At 36.4% G+C, this 24,907-nt stretch overlaps 1 protein-coding gene across 1 annotated transcript in view; it reads left to right on the forward strand.

The window, feature by feature from the left end:
* The window catches only part of HOOK1 (hook microtubule tethering protein 1), a 59,399-nt gene extending 39,233 nt beyond the window's left edge, over positions 1 to 20,166 (forward strand). Inside the window, exons 15-22 of the mRNA XM_028511686.2 lie at positions 1,634 to 1,771; positions 4,834 to 4,927; positions 6,541 to 6,575; positions 7,129 to 7,211; positions 7,845 to 7,945; positions 10,102 to 10,203; positions 12,525 to 12,593; positions 16,477 to 20,166. Coding sequence (XP_028367487.1) covers positions 1,634 to 1,771; positions 4,834 to 4,927; positions 6,541 to 6,575; positions 7,129 to 7,211; positions 7,845 to 7,945; positions 10,102 to 10,203; positions 12,525 to 12,593; positions 16,477 to 16,647 — 793 coding nt within the window. The 3' untranslated portion in view covers positions 16,648 to 20,166. The remainder of the gene's footprint in view (positions 1 to 1,633; positions 1,772 to 4,833; positions 4,928 to 6,540; positions 6,576 to 7,128; positions 7,212 to 7,844; positions 7,946 to 10,101; positions 10,204 to 12,524; positions 12,594 to 16,476) is intronic.
* Positions 20,167 to 24,907: the final 4,741 nt, after the last annotated feature.

Genomic DNA, 24,907 nt, shown 5'->3' on the forward strand with positions numbered 1-24,907 from the left:
ACATTGTTATTGCTACAATAGCAGTTTTAAAATGTATAAAAAATGAAATTTTACAAACTAGGTGAAATGACATATTCTAGTTTTTATATTGTGTTGAACTTTTTAATCTATTCTTAAGCTCAGTGGAAAATCCTTTTAAGAACGTGGCATTCAAATCCACATGGTAAAAAAAAGACAAGGAGAGGAGCTGTCAATAATAGTAGAAGGATTAAGCAAAAGTTATATAAAATACAAATTTTAGATGTTCCTCTTACCCATCTTTTATCTTTATATTTTACTACTATGTTTACTTATAGACATTTGACTAATCTGATATTTTTATAGTTTTCCTTTCTGTGGTGACAGTTTTATTTAGTACTTTAACTCCACACTTTATTTAAATGGCTTTATTGAGATATAATTCACCTATTTAAAAATGTAGAATTGGTAGTTTTTAAAGATTTTTATTTATTTATTTTTAGGGAGAGAAGGGAGGCGGGGAGAGAGAGAGAATGAGAGAGAGAGAAACATCAATGTGCGGTTGCTGGGGGTTATGGCCTGCAACCCAGGAATGTACCCTGTCTGGGAATCAAACCTGGGACACTTTGGTTCCCAGCCCACACTCAATCCACTGAGCTATGCCAGCCAGGGCTGAATTGGTAGTTTTTAGTATAGTCATGATTTGGGTAACCATCATTGCTATCTAATTTTCATTCTACCAAAAGGTCCACTGTACATACTAGCAGTCATTTCTCACTCCTGCCTCCCCTCTAGGTTCATCCCCAGGCAACCAGTTATCTACTCTGTCTCTCCATAGATTTGACTGTTAGGGACATTTTATAGACATGGAATCTTATAATATGTGGCCTTTTGGGACTGACTTCTCTCACTAAGCATAATGTTTACAAAGTTGTTGCTTTTTTACTGTATTCAGTTTTGTTTAAGGTAGTGCTTCTTACATGCAGGACTGAAATCAATTATATTTTTTAGTTATTACTATCTAGTGATACTAATACCATTTTAAAATGTCCATATGAGCCTATTTTTTAAAGTTATGGTGCTAGCATTCAGAGGAATAAAAATTGAGACTGATAGTAGTTGCTTTTGAGCAATGGGATTTAAGAGGGCAGCAGGTAGGCGAGCATTACTTTTTATTAGTAACATTTCTATCATTTGTATTTAAAAAAATGTGTATGTAAAACCTTTAGTAAAATGTTTTTCTAAAACAAAACAAGTCTGGAGATAGTCTATGACAGCCATTATCATAAAAGTATATTTAAAAATTGTAGGCAACTAACTTTTTAAATATATTGCTTTCCTTTATTTGTTTTATGGATATGCTCTGTATTAGCTTTAGTGATTAGTTTCTAAATTATTGAATTAAGATAATTCATATCACCTCTTAGGAATTTGCATAAAAAACATTTAACGATATGTAGCATAATTGTATACTATACCTTAAAAAACTTTACTACTTGTTTCTTGAGACATAGCCTTACAGTATACATAGTATTTTTCTTAAAAACTTCCAGAAGCTTTGGTAACATTTTTAAATGACAGCTATTGAGTGGACAGGAATTCTCTTTTTTAGAAAGTTAAGAACGTAAAAACTCTTAACAAATTTTAAAACATTTTATTTTTCATTATCAGGGAGGTGTTTTATTCGACTGCAACATGAAAATAAGATGCTTCGCTTACAGCAGGAAGGTACTGAGAACCAACGTATTGAAGAACTTCAAGAGCAGCTAGACCAGAAGCATCGTAAGATGAATGAATTGGAAACTGAGCAAAGGTGACATACTCCTTCATAATGAATAAATCATGGTGATTTAATTACCTAATCACAAAATCTTGATTCACAGAAGTGGAAAAGATCATTATAGTTAACATAATTAGGATTTTTAGAAGAAGATTAATTTTTTATGGTTGTTTTTAGTTTGTCACTACCCATTACTCTGAGCAGACTTTGTTAACCAGGTTGCTTATCCTTGAATTTTATTTGTGTGTTCTCACAACTGACAGAAAATTTAACAAATGAATAAATGATAATCTGGCTTTCCATTGCAGTCTGGTGCATAGATGGGACATAGATCATGGAGTCAAATTTGAATCCCACTTCTTAAACTGAACTGTTTGCTTCTGAGCAAGTTACTTAAATCCACACTGAGTATTCTCAGCTATAAATTTGAGGTGATATCTATTTGCAGGTTTTGAAGATTACAGATAATGTGTTTAAAGCAAATGGTGTTATTTATCTGATAGCAATGAGAGGTGTTCAAAATTATAATATTAACAAATGTAACATTTGTATAGTAGTTACTATATGCTAGGCACTTTTCTAAGCACATGTTGGTATTAACTCAGTTAAGTCCTCATAATAATTCTGTGAAGTAATAAGTATGATTATCACTTTTTTATAGATAAGGAAGCTGAGGTATAAGGAGGTTAAGTAACTTGCCCAGAGTTACACAGCTAGTAAATTCTGGCTCCTACATTTGACTCTGTCAATCTGATTCCTGAGCTTGTGCTCATAACCACTGTGCTGACCTTTGCCTTATAAATAGCATACTTGGACTAAAGAGATTTTGATTTATTTGACCAAATTTTATTAGATTTTAGAGACCACCAGGAATCCAATAGACACATGAACCTTGTCTCTCATACTTGTATGCATACATTACATCAGCTGTGGTTAAACAAAGAATAATATTTTAGTTTTGTGAAGAAACCATTAAATATGACTGTCTGACAAAGTTCAATATTATTTGACAGTGGAGATGCTAAGTTTCTGCTTTTAGAGAGTTAGTATAAGAAGACAGATATTTAAAAATACAATTATTTTATTATGTGATAACTACATATATACAGATATATAATATGTGTATGTGTGCATACACACAAGGTGTGTCCAGAAAATATCCAGACATGCAATATGAAAATAGAGGAATTTATTGAAGGAGTTACAAGATACAAGAAACATTGTATGTAGAACAATGACACTTCAGGCCCCTTCAAAGTAGGCACCTTGGGACCTCATACATTCTCCCAGCGTCTTTTTCACTGTTCCAAACACACTGCAAAATCCTTTGTTGTAATTGCCATCAGCTGCTGTGTCATGTTTTCCTGAATCTCATTGATCAGGTCTGAAATCTGTTCTTTTTAAAGGTGATTTTAGTTTTGGGAAAAGCCAGAAGTCACAAGGTGCCAAATCTGGGCTCTAGAAGGGCTGAGTCCCCTTGGTGTTTTGATGTTTTGCAAAAAAACTACATGAGACATGATGCATGAGCAGGAATGTTGTTGTGATAAAGCTGCCAGTCACCAGTTTCCCGTAGCTGTGGCCATTTTCATCATATTGCATTGCTCAACTGACAGAGAACATTGGAGTGCAGCACTCCTCATTAATTGTTTGGCCTGGAGGGGCGTGCTTGTGATGGCCAGCACCCTCCCAATCAAAAAACACAGTTAACATGGTCTTGGTCTTGCTGCGACTTTGCCTCTCCTTCTTTGGGTGTAGAGAACCAGGTGACTTCCATTGGGATGGCTGGGCCTTCGTTTCCAAATCATAGCTGTAGAGCCATGAGTCACCTCTGGTTATGACCTTCTTGAGGAAATCTGGTTCATTGATATCAGTTTGAATCAAGTGATTATTCAGCACCATGTCCCTTCTGCTCTGGTAGCAGAAGCTGTGGAAAGAATTTGCCATGACACATTTCATGCCAAGGTCCTGTGACAAAATCTCAGACACAGTAGTTTTTGGAATCCCCAGATCAGCCTCTGGTTCTTGCACTGTCAGTAGCCAATCTTTATTGATTGCAGTCCATACATGTTCAACATTCTCGGGTGTTCTGCTTGTTGCAGGCCTTCCAGAATGTGGATCACTTTCAGCAGTTTCTTAACCATCTTTGAAGTATTTATGTATACTTCTGTTTGCACTGCACCCATTGCATTGTCCCTGAAAGCCTCCTGAATCATCCAAATAGTTTCTGCTGAGGAATGTTCAAGTGTAATGCAAAATTTGATGCAGATTCGTTGCTGTACTTTCTCAGTCATTTGGAATGCAATGACCACACAGTACACATGCTCACTCACCAATGTCTACTGCCTTTACCAGCTAGTACAGTGAAGTAGTCATTGTGCACGCGTGTGCATTCCAGTCCACTCTCCTTGGCTGCCAGATTACATTGATGTCACTCAAACTGTTCTCATTATATTAACAGCGGCTGGACTTTTTCCATATATGTGTATATATACACACACTCACACATATATATGAAGAGAAAAAGTTAGACAGATACTCTCTCTTGCTGGTAACTTCCAACTAAGATGACTCTTAAGCAGGGTTTTAAGGAGTGAGATCATGGCAAGTTGAAAAATCTACATTAACTGCTGGTACCAATCTCTTTAATTTAAAAAGCAAGTCATGAAAAAATTGCTGGTAAATGGCGACCTTCCTCTTCTCCTAACACACTGTGAAATTGGAAATAGGAAAAGTAAACCTAGTTTTCATTCATTATAAATACAACCATAAGAAACTTGAGCTGGTTTTCTTATTTTTTTTTCTAGTTAGTACAATGTAGAAATACTGAATTTTTACCACTGACACATAAAGTACCTTAAATTTTTAAATGTGGGCATATATACTTTCAGGATAAAAGCATCTTCTTTTATTAAATATTTCCTTCAAAGTAGCTTCCTATATACTATATATTATACCTAGCCAAAGATGATTGTTCAACATGTGTCATTGCTATTAAATGCATACATTATGAGTTAAATTGCATAAATGCACCTTTATAAATCTTAACTACTTTGACTTTCAGTACAAATAAACACATATAATTCATCTTAAAATAGGCTGAGCAAAGAGCGTATCCAAGAATTGCAGCAGCAGATTGAGGATCTCCAGAAGTCTTTACAGGAGCAAGGCTCCAAGTCTGAAGGAGAAAGTGTAAGTTCCTTAAAAGTTATAATTCTGCTGTATGGACACTCTGTAATATGTCCTAATGCTCAAATTAATCCTGTATTTGAAAGGGCTACCTTTATCATTAATGACACCCTTGAATACCGTATATATCTGCATAATAGATGCAGTGATTTTTGCCAATTTGGAGCCTATAAATTGATCATATGTGTTGGAAGCTCATGGTAATTCCTGATTTAGAGCATGCTTCATCTGAGTCCTTCACAGTTTTGCTGGGAATCCAACAGGGCTAGACTGAGAAAAACCCTAGTGTGAGAGTAAGCATCAGTCAGAATTGAGGAAAACTTCTAGTAAGAAAAGAAAGAATGAGAAGATAATTTCAATCAGAAGAGCAATCAAAAAGTGTTTTATACCAACCTCCAAAGGACAGAAACCTTACTGTAGTCCTGAAGACATTGCCCCTTATTTCTTGCCTCCTTCCATACTAACTCATGACCTTGCCATTTCTAATGGATTTTGGTGGCATATATTTTGAGGGCAGAAATAAGAGGACTTAGAAGAGATCAAACAGCCTAAATATACTTCAGTCTCCCTATAGTTTGACCTCTATATAACAGGAGAGAATAAGTAATAATTAAGGGAGGGATGTATTAAAAACAACAACAGAAAGATAGGGCTAATTGTGTATTAGATAGATATTGATCAGATGGAATGTTAGGTGATTCTACCTGTGTTGATAGAGGAGAATAAGTAAAGAGATGAAAAGGAAGCTTGAAAGGGTTATATTTCCTTTCTGTCTTTTTTATGCTTTATATGATTTTTTCTTTTTTCCCTGGGGGCTTGGAAAATAGAAATCGTCTCATGCATGGCGACATCTCATATGTGCATATATACGGTATTGTAACCTTTCTGATACAAATATAGTTTTAAGGCACATTAGGGAATAATTTTAAAATAGGATTTATTTGGAGGAATACATTTTGGACTGCAGTGTTTTAAAGATTTTAAGTTTCTTTAACTTTTAAAAATAGCATTGGTGTCCACATTATATCTCAAATTATATATTTTTAAAATCTGAAGCTATTCAGTAGATACAGAATTACTATTGCTATTTAAATTCCTCATTTTTAAAGAGGAAATTTTATGTTTTGAACTTTATTTTTAACACAGTCTGATTTCTTCATATTGGTGTTAATATTAAACTGTTTACATTTATAATGATTAAGGTTTATTATAAAGATAACTTAGTCCTTTAAGTCCATTCTTCATTAAAGGCTTGAAATCTTAAACATTTTATTTTAAATAAATGATTTTTTAGGCATTTAAGTGTTTGATACTCCTCCATATCTCACATTCAGCTTGTAATTTCTACTTGTCTTCAAGTTCAAATTTTATTTACATTGTATTCAGAAACAAAGCATTTTTCTGGTATTGTACTCTTTATTTCCTTTCCTTTCCCTTTGAAGTAAAAAATACCTAAACTCATGTTTTTAAAAGTTTATTATTACAATTACAAATTTTCAACCTATTTATAATTTTAAATAATACACCTTTTAAAGGAGGTAAAGAGATTTTAATGTCTGGAAAATTTATCTTTGCCACGATAGTTACCTTACAGCAACTGTTTTTAATTTTTGTAGTCCAGCAAACTAAAACAGAAGTTGGAAGCTCATATGTAAGTAAAACTGCTATTTAATTTCAAATATGAGAGGGGAAGGGTTTTAAATGTATCTAAACTTAATATTTTGTCTAATTTTGTTTATAAAAGCAAATAACCTGGTGCCAATTGAATGTTTACCACTGTGACCAAAGAGCAAAACGAGAAACATACTGAAAGGTTCAGCCTACCTGCCAATGATCCCAAACTTCTACATATTTCAATTACTAATACCATTTGAAGAGTTTACAAAGCTGGCAACTATCACAACTAGATTATGCAGAAATGTGGGATGTTTATCCTATAAAATATTTCTTTTAACTTTCTTAGGAAGCAAAGGTGGTAGAAGAAGAAATCTCACATCTTTGGCACCCATCATGTGCCAGCCAGTTTACATCCTCACAATAACCCTTATACTATTTGATAGGTATTCTTCCCATTTCACAGGTGAGGGAAGTAAGGAACAGAAAGTGACTCGCCCACAGTCCACAAATGTTATGTGGCAGAAACCAGTGTTCATTCTTAGTTCTGTTTGGCTCCAAAGCTCCTTGTTCTTATTTCTACTGCTTAGGGAAAAACTAACAGAGGTCCATGAAGAACTACAGAAGAAACAAGAGCTCATTGAAGATCTTCAGCCAGATGTAAATCAGAATGGTAGGTACTTGTAAAAACCTGGATCTAAGGACTTTTCCTTTTTAGTTGAAAAATACGAGAACTGTGCATGAGTCTTTGGTCAAAGCATAGATACATACATTACAAATAAGTACTGTGATAATTTTTAGTGATTTAAGTAATAAATTATCTAATCTTAATGCAGAAAAAGTAGGTCCAATGAACTGATTGATATGTAGGAGTATCAAACGTTTTAAAGTGTAATAGAATTAATATTATGAAAATATAAATAATGATTTAAATCACATTAAAATGAACTTTGAACATTATATGAAAAGAATGCTTTATTTTGTCTTATGATGGTTATACTTACATTTTAAAGTAATATATATTGTAAGGTATATTTGCTCATTAAAATACTTGATAGAAAGGAAAGAAATAGCTAGATAAAGCATATTATAGATTTTTTAAGAAAAAATAATGTGAAATGATGAGGATGTATTGGTTGTAGTTCAAAAGTTTTAGATAAGATTTCAATATAAAGAATAAGTATAAGGTTTAAGTTCTCTTATCAGTCCTTAGAAAATAAATGTGATAAATATATTTTTGCATATCAGGATGGAGTATTTTTAATAGGGCATAATTGGTTATGTTTCATTTCATTTTCAATTATAGCACAAAAAATCAGTGAACTTGAAGCTGCTCTTCAGAAGAAAGATGAAGACATGAAAGCAATGGAGGAACGATATAAAATGTACTTAGAGAAAGCAAGAAATGTGAGTGACTTACCTTACAGAGCTCAAGTCTCTGTGACTCGGGTGCTAATTAGGCCTGTTCCACTTGATTGTACTGCTCTTCTTGCTTTTATCATGTCACTTTCTTCTCATCACCTACCTTGTTGGTCAGGCTTCTGGTGTGTTTCCAGGTCAGCCCTGTGGTCTGTCCCTCTTACTCTTCAGCCTCAGATAAAACAAACACATGGCTTATAGGAACAGTTTAAACATTGACTGTAATGACTTCATTAGAGGAAATAACCAGTATAATATAGGGCGTCCCTGGCTTTTTAATGAAGGTATATTTGCCTTTTGTAAAAATTTAGCTTTTCAGCCTTGTTTGAAATTATTTTAGTATTTAGTCTAGCTTAGACAGTTAAAAGAATAAACATTATTCTAATTTTCACCATACTACTTATTTTTTTAGTTTTATACTTTAAATATGTTAGCAGTAGTCTCATAAAATCTTTTATTTTCATGAGTACAGTATATTTTCTGAATAAACGGTAAATGTTCTCTCAGAAATGTCAATGTACTGAATAAAAAATATACTGAATAAAAAAAGAATTGTATAGTGAAGCTTTAAAATACTGATGTCTTGCCCTGGCTGGTGTGGCTCAGTGGATTGAGCACTGGTCTGCAAACGAAAGGGTTGCTGGTTCGATTCCCAGTCAGGGCACATGCCTGGGTTGCAGGCCAGGTGTCCAGTTGGGGATGCATGAGAAGCAACTACACATTGATGTTTCTCTCCCTCTCTTTCACCTTCCCTTCACCTCAGTCTAAAAATAGAAAATACTGATAATATCTGCCCTTCTTATGTTTAAGTTTTATATACTATTCATTAAGGCATAAATAGTACCTGCAGCAAAGATAAACCCCCCAGATCTTAAAGCTTAGCAAGATAGACATTTAATCTTGGTCCCATGAAATCCAATCATCAGTGTGGGAAGCACTGCTCCATGCAGTCATTCACAGTCCTAAGGTGACAGAGGTTCTGCTTTCTTCCACACACAGTTCCCAAGTTCGTTGACATTGTCCAGCTAGTAGATGAGGGAAAGAGCATAGATTGTGTGGGAGGTATGTAATGAGTCAAGCCTGGAAATAGTGTAAGCTGCTTTCACTCTCACTCCAGTGGGCAGAACTCAGCCATATAGCCACACTCAACTTCCAGGGAGACGGGGCTTGGTAAACATCCAGGCAGTCTATGCCACAGTTCAGAGTTGCTCAGTTACCGATATATAAATGCCTGTAGTAAAAAATACAAAGTATAGAAAGGTTCTCAGAGACAACTGCTGTTAAACTTTTGGTATATTTTTCTTAACAGTGGATATTTACCAATGCATATTATCTCAGAAATTGTTAGGCATATTATCTTTCTACTCTTTTTTTTCTATACTTCTGTAAGTATATATGAAATTTTCCTAACTCATTAAATAACTTCAAATATTTTAATGGGTTTGTAATTACACCTATTATTGGAAACTTGTTTTTCCTTGTAACTTATTCCTGATGTTTCTAAGTTGATTTTCTGTTATACTGCTGACTATATAGTTTCCAGGACTGTATAGTGTCTCAGAACAATGTTACATTCAAACATCTGAGTTTCACTTAATTTTTAGTAATTTACATAAATGTGATGGCACACTAGTGTTTGAAGACAAAATCACCAATATCTATTACATTGATGTTATATATTTAATTACTACATTTAACTAGATAATAATATTAAAAAAGGTTATTGCTAAGAATATTTTGTATGTATCGCTCTTAGTTTGTACAATTAGCAAGTTCCACTATAATTATTAAATTCATTTTAACTTTTAAAAAAATGCTCAAGTCAGACACATGTGGAAGGGGTTACTTTAAGACCTCAGTTCTCAGTTTGATAAGGCTAGATAACTATCCCTAATTTCTGCAACTTGGAGAAGGTAAATTTGATTTTAGATTGGGGATCTTTTCATTTTTATGCTGAATTTTTATTGTTTCTTGCCTGTAGAATAAGTTATCTTGTAATTCAGATTAAATTGTGAGACACAATATATATAGTTAGCTGCTGGATCACTTTCTGGATAATTTTCCACTTAACACTGATTTTATAGTCTATGGTCTTAAATATCAATATTTGATAAGGAAAGTGAGTATAATTTTTCTTTCAACAGGTAATAAAAACTTTAGATCCCAAATTAAATCCTGCATCAGCTGAAATAATGCTACTTAGAAAGCAGTTGGCAGAGAAAGAGAGAAGAATTGAGATTCTGGAGGTAATACTTCCATATTTACACATCTCTTCTTAATTATTCTGGGTCATCCTGGTAATTAACTACTGACATGAATTTGCCATCATTGATAAAGTTTCATAAGAAATTACAAATACTCTCTCTTACCACTGTGTGTTCATTGCAGGGATTCTCACTAGCCCTTGAGATTGGTCTCTTCACAGTTTCTGAACCCTGCTGCATGTATCTTTCTCCTGTGCCAGCCTGTCATGTGGATGCCACTTAGTTCTTAATAGACTCCACTATCATGCTCCTTTTAAAATCATATGGATGAAAGTTCATTCAGAAAAAAAAGAAATGAAAGAAAGAAACCAAGTTTACCTTTTAAGTAGGGAACTGTACTCAGTTAACCAAATTTATCTCATCTCTTTTCTGAATCCAAACAAACTCATTACGTGGAATTCCTGAGAGATGGAAGCAATTCAAAGTCCCAGTAAGCCCTTGAATAAAGTGGCAGTCTGTTATGGATTATGCAAAGTTGGTAGTAGCATGTTCTCATTAGTTAGCTGAGTCTTTACATTTTAAAGTTATTTTTGTGTCAGTAATTATATTGTTTTTATGAGCTGGGTGAAGTATCAGTATGTCAGTATAGAACTATATATTCTTAGATTTTTATAATTAGGCATGTTCCAGTTTCCTCTGCAAATGTTTTACAAAACTACTGTTTTGAATACTATGGTGAGATTTGATGCTATTCTTGAAGCCAGTGTATACTTCCTCGTAATGACATGTAGGTCATTGCCCAGCCCTGTTGAAGTGTATATACTTGCTTGAAATCCTCATAATTGATAGTTGGCTTCTATTTGAATCAACCAGAAATGCTCTATTTCAAAGAAACGTGTTATGTTCACTTACCATTTTCTTCACGTTATTTCTGAACCAGTATCAATAGATATGGGCTGTGGTGAACATACTTTGTTTAAAGATTTAAAGACTTTAACATCCATAATACACAACTCCCTTCCATATGCTTTGTGTAAGTTCTTGTTCAGGCCATGTCAGTTTGTATGAAAAGCCCTGAAGAAATGCTATTCATTCTAGAGGATCCAACTCAAACATCTCCTCCTCTGTAAAGCTTTCCCTGGGTGCCCTAGGCAAAACTCTCTCTCCATGGTGACTGCATGTATTTACACTCCTCCCTTCATCCCACAGAAGCATCATTTTTCTTTTTGAACCGTGTCAGAGTGAATTGACGCCAGAGACTAAATCTTATCTCTCTTCTCTCCCACCATTAAATATGGCATAAATCAGAGGCCATGGTTACAGCTTTCTGGGTAACTTATCTTAAAGTGGTCACCTTCCCTCTCTGGTCCTCAGTCTCCTCATCTGTCAAATAATGGACTGAATCTCTGAAATCTAAATTGCTCTTATTATTCACGTCTCAGTAAAAGCCATGATAATGGACAGCGCTGTTGATGCTTGACACACAGCTCCCTAACACGTGTGATGACAGAATGGTGCCTTTAGCTCTAGGGCTCTGAGGAAAACCTCAGTTAAGTCACAGCATATGGGACTTGAATTTACGTGGACTTATCTGTACACTGAAAAAATGAAAAAGGGAGAAATATAGTGTAAATAGCAGGGGGTGTTCTGTGTGCCACCTTTCCTGGGGAGTGTTGGCCTGGAGTGGTTGTGAGCCAGATCAAAGGTGTCTCACCTCCCTCATTTCCTGCATGCTTTTTCTATCATCAGTGTCTTCTTATGAGAACATTCAGGTGTTTTCAGATTATAATTTTTATATGATCCATCTCCCTCTGGTACTCAAGAAAATTATAAAATTAGCTATATTAGAGTAATTAAGAAATGGATGTCAGTCTCCAGGTGTCAGGTGACTATGGCCACAGGTAATCTAGTACATAGGTCATCAAGAACTGAGAGATGAAAATTCATGCTAAACTTTATAGGGGATGTAGAGGAGTTTCTGGGGTATTTTTTATTACATCCTTTTTCTCCTTAGTTTTAACTCCTCAGTAGGTGCTGCTCTGTTTTGTTATCTGAACAAGTTGTTACTTTTTTCTAGATATGGAAGACAGTGACATAAGAATCACTAGTTTCTTGTTTTTTCTTTGGTTGTTGTTGTTTGATACCTATTTTACCAGTAAAGTTTCTGAAATAAAGATTCAGTAGTCACAACCTTACTGTTCCAGGCTGTTGTACATGCATTTCTCCCTGATACATTTTGATGATTTCATGTACCTCAAAATGCATTCATCAAATTCTCTCAATAAAGATGTGAAGAAATGATTCTATTTTTAGTCACTTGGGGTTATTTTGGGGATTTTAATAGTGTTCATATCTTTTTCCAGAGTGAATGTAAAGTGGCGAAATTCCGTGATTATGAAGAAAAACTCATTGTTTCTGCCTGGTATAATAAGGTGAGTTGAAATTCAGTCAGTGATTGGATGTTTAGAACTGTGTTTATCAAACATTTTGGCCAATAAATGGATTTTTACCAAAATCTATTTTTTGACCAAATAGATTTTATTTGACTAATAAATAGATTTTATTGGTCAAAATGCTTGATCAACACATGAGTACACATTATATACACATTATATATGTAAACAAAAGTTACCCTGTGTTCCTTGCACTCAGGTTATTTCCTGTCATATTCTGTTTTTTAAAGATGTTGGTAATATCAAGGGTAATGATGCATGCATAGGTAAACACCGCTCACCTCCTCACATAACCAGAGCAAAAATTATGACTATAAAACAAATATCATCCAAAATTGTCAGAAAATCAAGCTGTAGGGAAGTCTAAAAGCGAAGGAATTAAAGAAGCCACACTCATTGAGATGGGTAGGAGAGGCCGACACATAGAGACAGGGAATGGGTGGTCCCACACCCACGTGTGGTAGATAAAAACCTGGAGGGTTACCTCAGGAGTGAGATCCCAGGCCCACAGCAGACCATGCAGCCCAGGGTTGCAGTGCCATTAATATACATCTCCATAACTTCTGGCTGTAAAAAGCAGAGGGGTTTGGGGCACCAAAAGAAACTGTGGGATACTGAGGAGTCTCGTTTTAAAGGGCCTGCAGTGGACTTAGGACTTATGCAGGCTCATTCTCTCTGGGCTTCAGCACCAGGGTAGAAGCTGACAGGGCACCAGTGGCATACAGAGAGAAACCAAAATGTCTGGCATCAGCTCAAGTGCCAGGGGACAGCTTCCTCCTAGACAAAACTGCAGAGGCCAAACAGTGGCATTGTCCCCTTTCTGAGCCCTCCCCACAACAGAGCCACAGAGTGGGGATACCATATCTGAGACTCCATCAACCTGGTTCACATGGTTGCCCCGCCCTGCTGATTACCTGAGGCTCAACCCCATCCAACTTACCTGTGCGCTTTTCTACAATAGGCTACCCTACTAAAGCAGGAAGGTAAAGCAGCTCTACCTAATATGTAGGAAAAAAAACACAGAGACTATGAAAATGAGGAGACAGAGAAATACGGTCCAAATGAAAGAACAGAACAAACCTCCAGAAGAAGAGTGAAACAAAATGGAGATAAGCAATCTATCAGATGCAGAGTTCAAAACACTGGTCATTAGGATGCCCAAGGAACTCATTGGGTACTTCAACAGCATGAAAAAGACCCAGGCAATAATGAAAGTTAGAGTAAGTGAAATAAAGAAAAATTTACAGGGAACCAACAGTGGAGTGGAGGAAGTCGAGAATCAAACCAATGATTTGGAACACAAGGAAGAAAACAATTCAATCAGAACAGCATGGAGAAAAAAAGAATCCAAAAATACAAGGATAGGCTAAGGAGCCTCTGGGAGAACTTCAAACATACTAATGTTCAAATCATAGGGGTGCTAAAAGAAGAGAACAAGAAATTGAAAGCTTATTTGAAAAAATAATGAAAGAAAACTTAGCCTAATTTGGTGAAGGAAATAGACATAGAAATCCAGAAAGCATAGAGAGTCCAAACAAAATGGACACAAAGAGGACCACTCCAGGACACATCCTAATTAGAATGCCAAAGGTTAAAGATAAGAGAGAATCTTAAAAGCAGCAAGAGAAAAAGCAGGGAGTTATCTGCTGATTTCTCAAAAGAAATTTTGCAGGCTAGAAGGAACTGGCAAGAAGTATTCAAAGTGCTGAAGAGCAAGGACCTATAACCTGGATTACTGTATCCAGCAAAGCTATCATTTAGAATTGAATGGTTGATAAAGTGCTTCCCAGACAATGTAAATCTAAAGGAGTTCATCACCACCAAGCCCTTATTATATGAAATGTTGAAGGAACTTATTTAAGAAAAAGAAGATGATCAAAACTATGCACATTCAAATGGCAATATATTCACAGCTATCAACAATTGAATCTAAAAGCAAACTAGACAAACAAGCAAAACAGAAAAACAATCATAGACATGGAGATCACTTGGGGGGTTATCAGCTGGGAGAGGGCAGGGGGAGAATGGGGGAAAAGGTGTATGGATTAAGAAGTGCAAATTTGTAAGTACAGAGTAGACAGGGTATGTTAAAAGCAGTGTAGGAAATGGAGTAGCCAAGGAACCTACATGCACAACCCATGGGCATGAACTAATGGTGGGGATTGCCAGAGGGAAAGAGGTGTATTGGGTGAATGGTGGCAAAGGGGGAAAAATTGGGGTAACTGTAATAGCATAATCAATAAAATGTATTCAGAAATAAACAATATGTTGGTAGTAATCCAAACTGACTTTGTATTTTAGTTTAATATGTTTAGTTGATTTTGACCTTTTCAGAATCAGTAAATTGATTCCATGACTCACAGACATTTCATTAATGCACATGAAGCACACGTACAACACTCCATTCACACTTTTGAAATTGCCTTATTTGAGCTAAAACATCTTATTTGTGGTCCACGAAAGGTTTGTTTAGAAGTAGAACAATTATGTAAATCACAACTAAGCGCTTCTAGTAATCAACATTGATTTTAACATCCCCCAGAGCCTCTCAGTGTGACGTTTCATGCATTTATTTTTAAATCCAGGGAATACCTTTCAATAATTGTCCTAACGAGGAGAAAAGTAGTTTAAAATAATTTGAAATGTATTTTACTTTTTCCCCTTAGTACGTATAGGATTTTTTTAAGAAAAGAAGTGGTTCATAACATATGTGGTTCTTTTGGGTTATGTCAACCAGTTACAGTAGATAATCATGCAGCCTCTCTCCACCTTAGGTGCTGCTTCTTTGCTGGGAGAGAATATCTGTTGTAGACTCCTACGTGTGAACCCTGAGCTTCACTGAATAGAACTGGTTGTCCTTGCTCAGACATGCTTTGTTCCTTGCATGCCATCCTACTTTTCATCTGCGTTCTTTTTTTTCCCGTCCCTTCTCTATTTGATAAAATTAGGCTTAATTTAGCAAGGTCTTGAGGGAAATTATGAGCGAAGTGTTCCCAGAATCTTCCATCATGGGTTAACCATCCTAGTTAATATGGAGGATTGTGTATTGTTTTCCTGTTCTCCTGTGGCCTTTTGAGACATAAATCATTAAAGATATTAAAGCCAAATAATGCATTATTCATTTCAACCTATATATTTTGAGGGTCTTCTTGATTTTATGTATTGTACTAATCACTATTAATGCTAAATTCAGTAAAATTGTGATATGCTATCCTTAGTGAGAAGGAATGATTTCCCTTACTAAGAAACCCAACAGCCACAGCCACAGTAGTTTTGTTGAGTATCAATATGTAGATAAACCATAGTAAATTTGAACTATACTGTGGTTCTCAAACTTTAGCATGCATCAGAACACTTGTTAAAATACAAATTATTGGACTCATTTGCAGAGCTTCTTATTCATAGGTCTGGGTAGAATCTACGGGCAGAATTTGCATTTTTAGACAAATTCCCAGTGGTGCTCATATTAGCCAGAGATCACACTTTGATAACCATTTATCAAAGCTTTTCTGTTGTGTTATGTCTGCTCATAGTGGGTGGAGTGACAGCCCAAACACATAATTTTGCTTTGGAGCCTTTTTTTATTGTTTTAATTTAAGTTAATTCTATAACATCTTTAAGCTACTGTTTTAATGATTCTGTACTTAGTGACTTAACACAAACTGGGTTTCATGTCCTTGTTTTCTCCTTTTTATTAGCATTAGCATGTGCAGATTAATTAGCTTCTGATGTCTTATTCTTTTCCTTAACAAATGAGGAAAACACCAGCTTTGTAGGATTGTTTTGAGGATGAAATGACTTTATGTATGTGAAAAGCACTTTAAACTCTAAATAGTCTTTTTATGTGTTTGTTTTTGTTTAGAGTCTAGCATTTCAGAAACTGGGGATGGAGTCTAGACTTCTGAGCAGCAGTGGTGCTTGCAAAGACCCTGGTGCGTGTCCTCCTGCACGCTCCTTCCTAGCACAGCAACGGCACATTACCAGCACCCGGAGAAATCTCTCTGTTAAAGTTCCTGCTACAACATCTGATTAAACTCAAAAGAAAACAAACAGAAGTGTCCTTAAGTATTTTCTGTCCTTCAACTAACTACCAGATTGAAAAAGAAGTTTATGATACAGGATACCAGCTGTTCAACAGGCATGAAGTTAATTTTGCTGGCTGACTTTGAAAACAAAATATAGAATTAGCTATCCCTCTGAGGGAGTGCACTTGAATCATTAGAAGATGTAATTAGGCATACCTCTCAAACATTTGTGTTTTGAGAGTATTCTGTTTTCAGATTGACTTCATATATTTTAGTTTAATGTTTTCATTTGTGTCAGTAACTCGGTTAATTTGCAATACATAATCAGTAATAGTAATTTAAAAATATATCTATTCATTTGATTGTTTGGATCCATATAAAAATAATCTTATGGTACATACACGTAGGGCTGTAAAGAGTTATATTTTTTATTTGATGTATACAAAGTTTTCCCTTTGCATCAAGTTCTGGCATTGAATGTGTATATTTTGTCATGTAATGGAAGATAAAACATTTGGAAGTTTTGACTGTTGAAGTGACTTTGCCGTAGTAAAGTAACTAATTGGAAATTTTGCAGATTCAGAAGTGGTTATACTTCTGTGTACCTACTATAAAGGAGTGCATAACCCTCTCCTTTATAGTGAAGGGTGAGGAAATCAACTGATTTTTGTAAGGGGTGACTTTCTGATGTGAAACAAGCTAAAAATATACTTTGTGTGAAGCATCCATGTGCTCCTTAATATAATTAGTGAAGATTACAATTTATTTTGCTTTTAAGCATTAAATGATCAGGGTCTCTGCTAAAAATACTGTACTAAATTTGCCTCTTCACTGGGAAGAGATGGTGCAGTGATGTCACAATTTGGAATCAATTTGATATTATTTCCCAATAAGCAATCTGTCTCAGGCTGTGTTTATGGTATTCAGTTCGTTTCTGCCTGAAGCTCTTTATTTTCAACGGTGTTCCTTTCAAATTTTTTGAGAGTTACACTTTGGCATTTTAATTTAGTTCAGTAAAATATGTGCTGTTCAATATTGTAGCCACAAGCCACACATAGCAATTTTAATGAAATTGATTAAAATTAAGTTCCTTGGTTGCACCAGCCACAGTTCAAATCCTCAGGAGCCACATTGGCTAATGGCTATAGTATTGGACAGTGCAGATATAAAATATGTCCATCGTTGCAGAAAGTTCTGTTGGATGGTGCCATACTAAACCTTTTTTATAATGACGTTGAAATACTCCTTGATGTTAGACCACAAAAGTAGAAAGCTGAAAAATGTCAGGACTGTTGCATTAGAAAAAGGAATTGAATTGTGACACAACTAGCATCTTGCATTCCTTAAAGCTGAATACTATAGTAGTTACTTTAGGCATTGTTGGCTATATGACCAGGAGCTAGTACTCAGCTCTGCTGTGAAGTGTGTATGAAAGCAGCAGCCATGCACAATATGGAAATCAGGTAAGTATGGTCGTATTTCAGTAGAACTTTATTTTACAAAAACTGGTGGTAGGTCTGATTTGGCCTGCAGGCTGAAGACCTCCTTGGGTATAGAGTTTATTCTTAACATTTCCTTGAAAACACGAATATTGTTTCCATTTACAGTGTTACTCTTTTAGATTCTTGGGTTTTAGATTCTCTGCCAGTAAAATTTTTTTTTAAATTTCTGAAAATACAAGAATTTCATACTGTATTTAAAATACTTAGATTAGGGCGCATCTGTGAGGACATTTTGTTTTTTATCAGGGTTACTTCTGTTGACTACCTCTTAGGTTTTGATGTCTTTTTCCAGTATATTTGCAAATATGTTGTTGGTTTGCATTTTCATATATCCTTGTAGTCTCTGCTTGCCTGTGAAATAAGCCTTTGAAAATATTTTAGCATGCTTATTAAAATTTTCTAAATATTATGGCATTCTGGTATATTTTGGTCAATGTAAGACATGAGCTGCTTTGGTATTTACTACTTGCTTATCATTGAGATTTTCCAAGCTCTTCAAGCTCCCTTTTAAAGGACTTTATTGTAAAACAGCAGTTTCAATAAATTAGTATTTTCACAGTTCAATTGCTCATAAATTTTAGATTATTATACTTGGAATTTCTAAATAATTCATGCAATTTCTGAATAAGGACCTAAAACTAGACTCTTCTTAATAGAGAAAAAGCAATTTTGTGATTTACCACTTTTTCAGGTGATAGGTAGAATTTAAATTGCTTGATATACAAGTATTTATACAAGACTCATGTAATTTAAAGTTCTGTATCATTGTGGTTAATCATATGGAAATTCAAGAACTGGCCAGAAGTGAGATTAATTCCCACATCTGGTTAACATAGTGAGATTGACACCCTGTGGGTGGTAAAGCGTTATGAATATTTCCTATAAACCATGAGTTACACGTGTCTGGGTTATCAGTGATGTTTAAGTGGATATACCAGGGAAGAAAACTTGAGCATTTATCTATGTGATAAGTTGTTACATGTCCCAGTGATAATAAAGTAAAACCACAGACTAATTTGGAAATGATCTTTAACTTTGAGAATTTTCTGTAAAACTAATATTTTTCTTTTTAAAACAAAAAGTATGTATACATATGACAGTGATGTTTATCCTGAGATTAACTTAATGTATTGAAAAATACTTTAAGTTCACTGTATTTTTTCAATGAATAAGGCTGTTGAACTGATTTAGAATTAATAGAACTAATAGGTGAAGAATCAATGTGTTGTCTAGAAACTTTAAACTGGGCATCCTCATTATGATGTCATCTTGGATACCTGAAGTGCTAACCAGAATGTTAGATAATGCTTGTACGTCAATACCTGTGTCTGTGTAGTGAAACATCTGACTCCATCGGGTGGCTTTTAGTGCACAACACCACCATTTCAGGTTCTCTGCATGTGTATTTAACAAGAACCATTCCTATGTAAAATGTGTATATACAGTTGTATGCATTCATTCTTATTGTGAACCTGTACATTGCAATGAAGTAGTATGGAAATTGGTAAAGCACTAAAGCACAACCACAAAAGAAAATGGTGTGCAGGTATTAAACTTGATGTAGCATGCCCTGGCCAATGTGGCTCAGTGGTTGGAGCATCATACCATAACCAAAAAGTTGTGGGTTCATTTCCCAGTAAGAGCACATACCTAGATTTTGGGTTCATCCCTGGTCTGGCCCTATGATTTCCCAGTCCCGGCACAGAACCCCAGTCTGGATGCTATGAAGGCAACCAATTGATGCTTCTCTCTCATTGATGTTTCTCTCTCCCCCTTCCTCTCTCTAAAAAAGCAAATGGAAATGTCATTGGGTAAGGATTAAAAAAAAACAACCTGATGTAGCTTAATTGTAATAATTTAGTTTCTAAAAGTTTTTTTCTATTTTCTATGGAAAAGACTTTGACATTTGAAAAATAGAAGCAATGTTTGATTTATTTTTGTATTTAGGATATTTTAAATAAATGATTGTCCAATAACAGTTTAATAGTTGTAAAGTGTTTTAAGTAAATAAACTTTCCAATTCTGTGTGATTATGATGGATTTTTAGTAGGTACAAGTGCATGTTTATTTGCTGATTTATTTTTATTTTATTTTTTATTTTTAAAATATATTTCATTGATTATGCTATTACAGTTGCCCCATTTTCTTCTCCCCTTTGTAGCCCTCCATCCCTCCTCCCACCAGCCTTCCTCCCCACCTTACTTCCTATCCTTGGTTCATAAATATAAGTTTGGCTTCTTCATTTCCTAAACTATTCTTAACCTCCCCTGTCTATTTTGTACCTACCATTTATGCTTTTTATTCCCTGTACCCTTTCCCTAATTCTTCCTTTCCCCCTCCCTGCTAATAACCCTCAATGTGGCCTCCATTTCTATTATTCTGTTCCTGTTCTTGTTGTTTGCTTAGTTTATTTTTGTTTTTGTTCTTTTAGGTTCAGTTGTTGATAGTTGTGTTTTTTGTCACATTACTGTTCAGAGTTTTCATCTTCCTCTTTTTTTAGATAAGAAGAAAAGTGGCTTTAACATTTCATATAATAAGGGCTGGGTGATGATGAACTCCTTTAACTTGACCTTATCTGGCAAGTACTTTATCTGCCCTTCCATTCTAAATGATAGCTTTGCTGGCGAGAGTAATCTTGGATGTAGGTCTTTGCCTTTCATGACTTGGAATACCTCTTTCCAGCCCCTTGTCTGTTAAGATTTCTTTTGAGAAAAAAAACGTTACTAATAATCTTATGGGCACTCCTTTGTAGATAACTGTCTCTTTTTCTCTTACTGCTTTTAAGATTCTTTCCTTATCTTTAATCTTGGATGATGTAATTTTGATGTACCTTGGTGTGTGTTTCCTTGGGTCCAACTTCTCTGGGACTCTCTGAGCTTCCTGGACTTTGTGGAAGTCTATTTTCTTCGCCAGATTAGGGAAGTTCTCCATTATGTTTTCAATTTCTTGCTCTTCCTCTTCTCCTGACACTTCTGTGATTCAGATGTTGGAATGTTTCAAGTATTCCCAGAGGTTCCTAAGCGTCTCCTCATTTTTTTCACTTCTTGTTTCTTCATTTTGTTCCAGTTCGGTATTTATTTCTTCCTTCTGTTCCAAACTGTTGATTTGAGTCCCTGTTTCCTTCCTGTCACTGTTGGTTCCCTGTAAATTTTCCTTTCACTTTGCATAGCTTTCACTCTTACCTCTACTTTGTGACCATTCTCAACTATTTCTGTCAGCATTCTGATAACCACTGTTTTGATCTGTGCATCTGGTAGGTTGGCTGTTTCCTCATGGCTTAGTTGTATTTTTTCTGGAGCTTTGATCTTTTTCATTTGGGCCATTTTTCTTCTCGGCACCCCTGTTTCGTAGTAGGGGCAGAACCTTAGGTGTTGGGAAACCCACATCACTGCCTTGTGGCACTGGTGGTGGGGGAGAAGTCAAAGAGGGAACAGTGCTGGTTTCTGGCCTCTTGACCAGTTTTCAGTAACTTCCTACATTACCCACACGCAAATTGGGCCTTTCTGGTGCTGATTCCCAGGTCGGTGGGATTGTGTGTGTTCTAGGTCCCTCCCTGTGGGTCTCTCCAAGAAACTGCTGTGAGGGTGGGAGTTTCTCCTGCTGCCTCAAGTCCCACAGGTTTTTTCAGTCAGAGATTTTGAGGCTTTTATTTCCCCTCACTGAGATCCTGGGTTGTGAGGTCTGTCTCGATCCCCAGTTGTACCTCCCAGTTTATCCTCACGCAAATGTGGGACCACCCGTTCCACCAGCCTCCACCTCGCCTACCCAGGTCCTCCAGCTGCCGCTTTGCTGTGAGTCCTCTCCACCCTGGCTACCCATCTCTGCCCCTGCTACTGGTCTGGATGAATGTTTCTTCTCTAACTTCTTGGTTGTCATATTTCCATACAGTTCAATTTTCTGCAGTTCTGGTTCTTTGTTTTCAAATTTGTTCTCCTTCCTTTGGTTGTGTGAGGAGGCACAGTGTATCTACCTATGCCTCCATCTTGGCCAGAAGTCCTATTTGCTGCTTTAAATACAGAATGTAGAATATTTAGATCAGTAAAAAAAAAAAAGTCATTTTAAAATTTTTCTAATTTTGTTTTATGTTTGAATTTATTTGGTGAATGAGTAGCTGTGTAAAAGTGATTTTTGGTTTTCCCAGTTATCTCTCCAATTTCACCATTGGAATATAGACATTTTGTATTATTGTGGAATTCAAATCATGTGTTTTCTTTGGCAGAGACTGTTACTCATCTCTCAAGTTCCATTCCTTTCTTTGTCCTTAGTAAACCCCATGTTTTAACTTGTTACATCTACCTCACATCTAGGGGGGAAACATAAGCACTTCCCAGACTCCTCTGAAACTAGGTGGGGTCATTTTAGTAAGTTCTGTCCAAAGAGGTGTGAACAGTAGTGATGTGTGCTTATTGAAAGAATGGGTATGCTTTGCCAGCCCTTTCCCCTTTTTTAGAATGCCACTGGTCTGAAGGTAATTGTCAAGACAGTGGACCCACAAGGAAGAAAGAGCTTGTATCCTTGAAGTCATCACTTACCCATATCAGCTGTGGGCCTGCAGCCCAGATTTCTCTTATTTAAGCGATATTGTTATTCCTACTTTATTTTGGGGTTTCTTTCTTCTGGCATCTTATTTCCCTATCTATACAGGCTTGTCAAGATGAGTTGCAAAATATTAAGAAATGTGAAGTCTCCATATTCCTAGATTATGTTTTGGGAAGGCTTAAATCCATTGCTGTTAATGGAGGCTCAATAGATTTTCATTTCATCCCATGAATAAAGTTAATGTGCCAGATTGCACAGGTGGAAACAAGAGTGAAGTTCTGTCACACGTAAGGTAGATGCTCATGATCCCAAAAGGCCATGACTGTACATTTAACTTTCTGAACTGTACAGTAATTGTTGGCCCGGCATCATCACATCATTTGGGCAGTAGTTCCTTCAGAGCCACTCAAGGTTCTAGACATGCACTGACCAATAGGCTGTCTGCTAGCCATATTACATATTTAATCATGAATTTCAATTAAATTTTATTTTCTTATTACAGCCACACATGGCATGTGCCTATGATATACAGTATAGATACAGAACATTGCCCTTATCACAGAAAATTCTTGACAGCTGTTCTAGATGTTGAAGGTGAATGCATACATTTTGTATTTCTCTGAAGTTCCATGTGATATAGAATCATTCACATGTAGTGAAGGGAAGCTTTCAGACATCACCCTGCAAACAGAAACATACTCAGGGATAGAGCTGCAGTTGGATTCTTCAGCTGCCTGTGGTTCTGATGGCAAAGGGCTCCATTCCATTGCTCAATTGGGCTGCAGCCCCATCCCCTCTGTAATGTAAATGCTTGAAGGAGGGAGCACCTGGTGCTCGGAGGAGTATTGGCTGTACCCCACCCACCTCACCTGGAAACCTTTCAGTTCTAAAACTGGGTTGAACAGGAAGCTAAATTAGCTCATTTATAGAGTTCTGTAAATTGTATACTTATTAGGCTGTAAATTGCTGCAAATTACAATGTCCAAACTGAGGCTTCTAGAGAATGAAAATGACAAGCAGAATGTTTGTTATGTAAGAGCAATCAGAAAAGTGATGGACCCTGTGGAAACTTCATTCACTGGCAGAAAGGAGTACTTCTCAGAGTTTGGGGATGGGGATATGGGGATAAAGGTACATTCTTGTTGCACCCTATTGAGTCCCATGCTATGTTTGAACATTTTATTCTCACCACCACTGAGTGAAGTTTTTACTCTCATACCCATGTTTTAGAGGAAGAAAATGGAGGCTTGCCAGGTTAAATGTCTTGCTCAAAGTCACAGTTAAGTTTGAAAAGAAGAAACTCAGAGTCCTTTGTATGTCCTCACTCCCAATATGCTCCCCCTTCCCTTGGTAGTTTATCAACAGGCTAAGTAGGCTGGAGTTAGCTGAAGGGGAGAAGAGCTTGACACCAGAATGAGCCTGAGAATGAAGATGCCTACCTACTAAGGTCTCCTGGTGTCTTAACTGGGCTTAAATTTAAAAAAGCAACAACAACAAACCAAAACAGGGCCTAGCAGGCACTTCTATACGGGGGCCTCTCATGCAAACCACACTTCAGGAAGAAGCCTGCACTAAGCTTCCTGCCTCCTGCACTGAACTGCCTTTCTATACTGTGTGTGTACCATTTGATCTCATCCTAGGAGTTCGTAAAATCTTGTGTCAACCAATAGGTCTGAGGCTTCCCTGTCCAATTAGATCAGTGCAGCTTTATTCCCATCAACATCTTCACTAACCATCAGAGCAGCTCCCTGCTGACTAATAAGACCATGCTTTTTGGACCAATCAAAATGCAAGCATTTGGAGCCCTCATTTGTATAAAGGTCAACCAATCAGGAACCAGGGGTAAGCTATCCCCACCCCCCCCTACTGACTGGGAGAGCACACCTTCCCTTTTCACTAAAGAGAAGACTGTTTCCTTGGCTACACTGAAACACTGAAGACATCTCACTGAAGCAGATGAAAAAAGACCTGTGCAGAGAGAGGCAAACTGGTGCAGAGTGGACTGGAACAGAGCTGAGTAGACCGGTGTGGAGCAGAGCAGAGCAGACCTGCCCAGCACAAGAGGGACATGGCCCCAGGGCTACCTGCCCCTGGGGCTGCCTAAGTCCTGCTGTTTTCACAGCCTTTTTGTATCACCATTGAGCTCCTCTGCACTGAAAGCAGTTTCTTCCACCACACCTCAAATTCCTGTTGGTGTTGGCTTGGCACCAAGGAGCATCTTTGACAA

Source organism: Phyllostomus discolor, chromosome 5 (genome assembly GCF_004126475.2).
Source record: "Phyllostomus discolor isolate MPI-MPIP mPhyDis1 chromosome 5, mPhyDis1.pri.v3, whole genome shotgun sequence".
In the NCBI taxonomy this organism is placed as follows: domain Eukaryota; kingdom Metazoa; phylum Chordata; class Mammalia; order Chiroptera; family Phyllostomidae; genus Phyllostomus; species Phyllostomus discolor.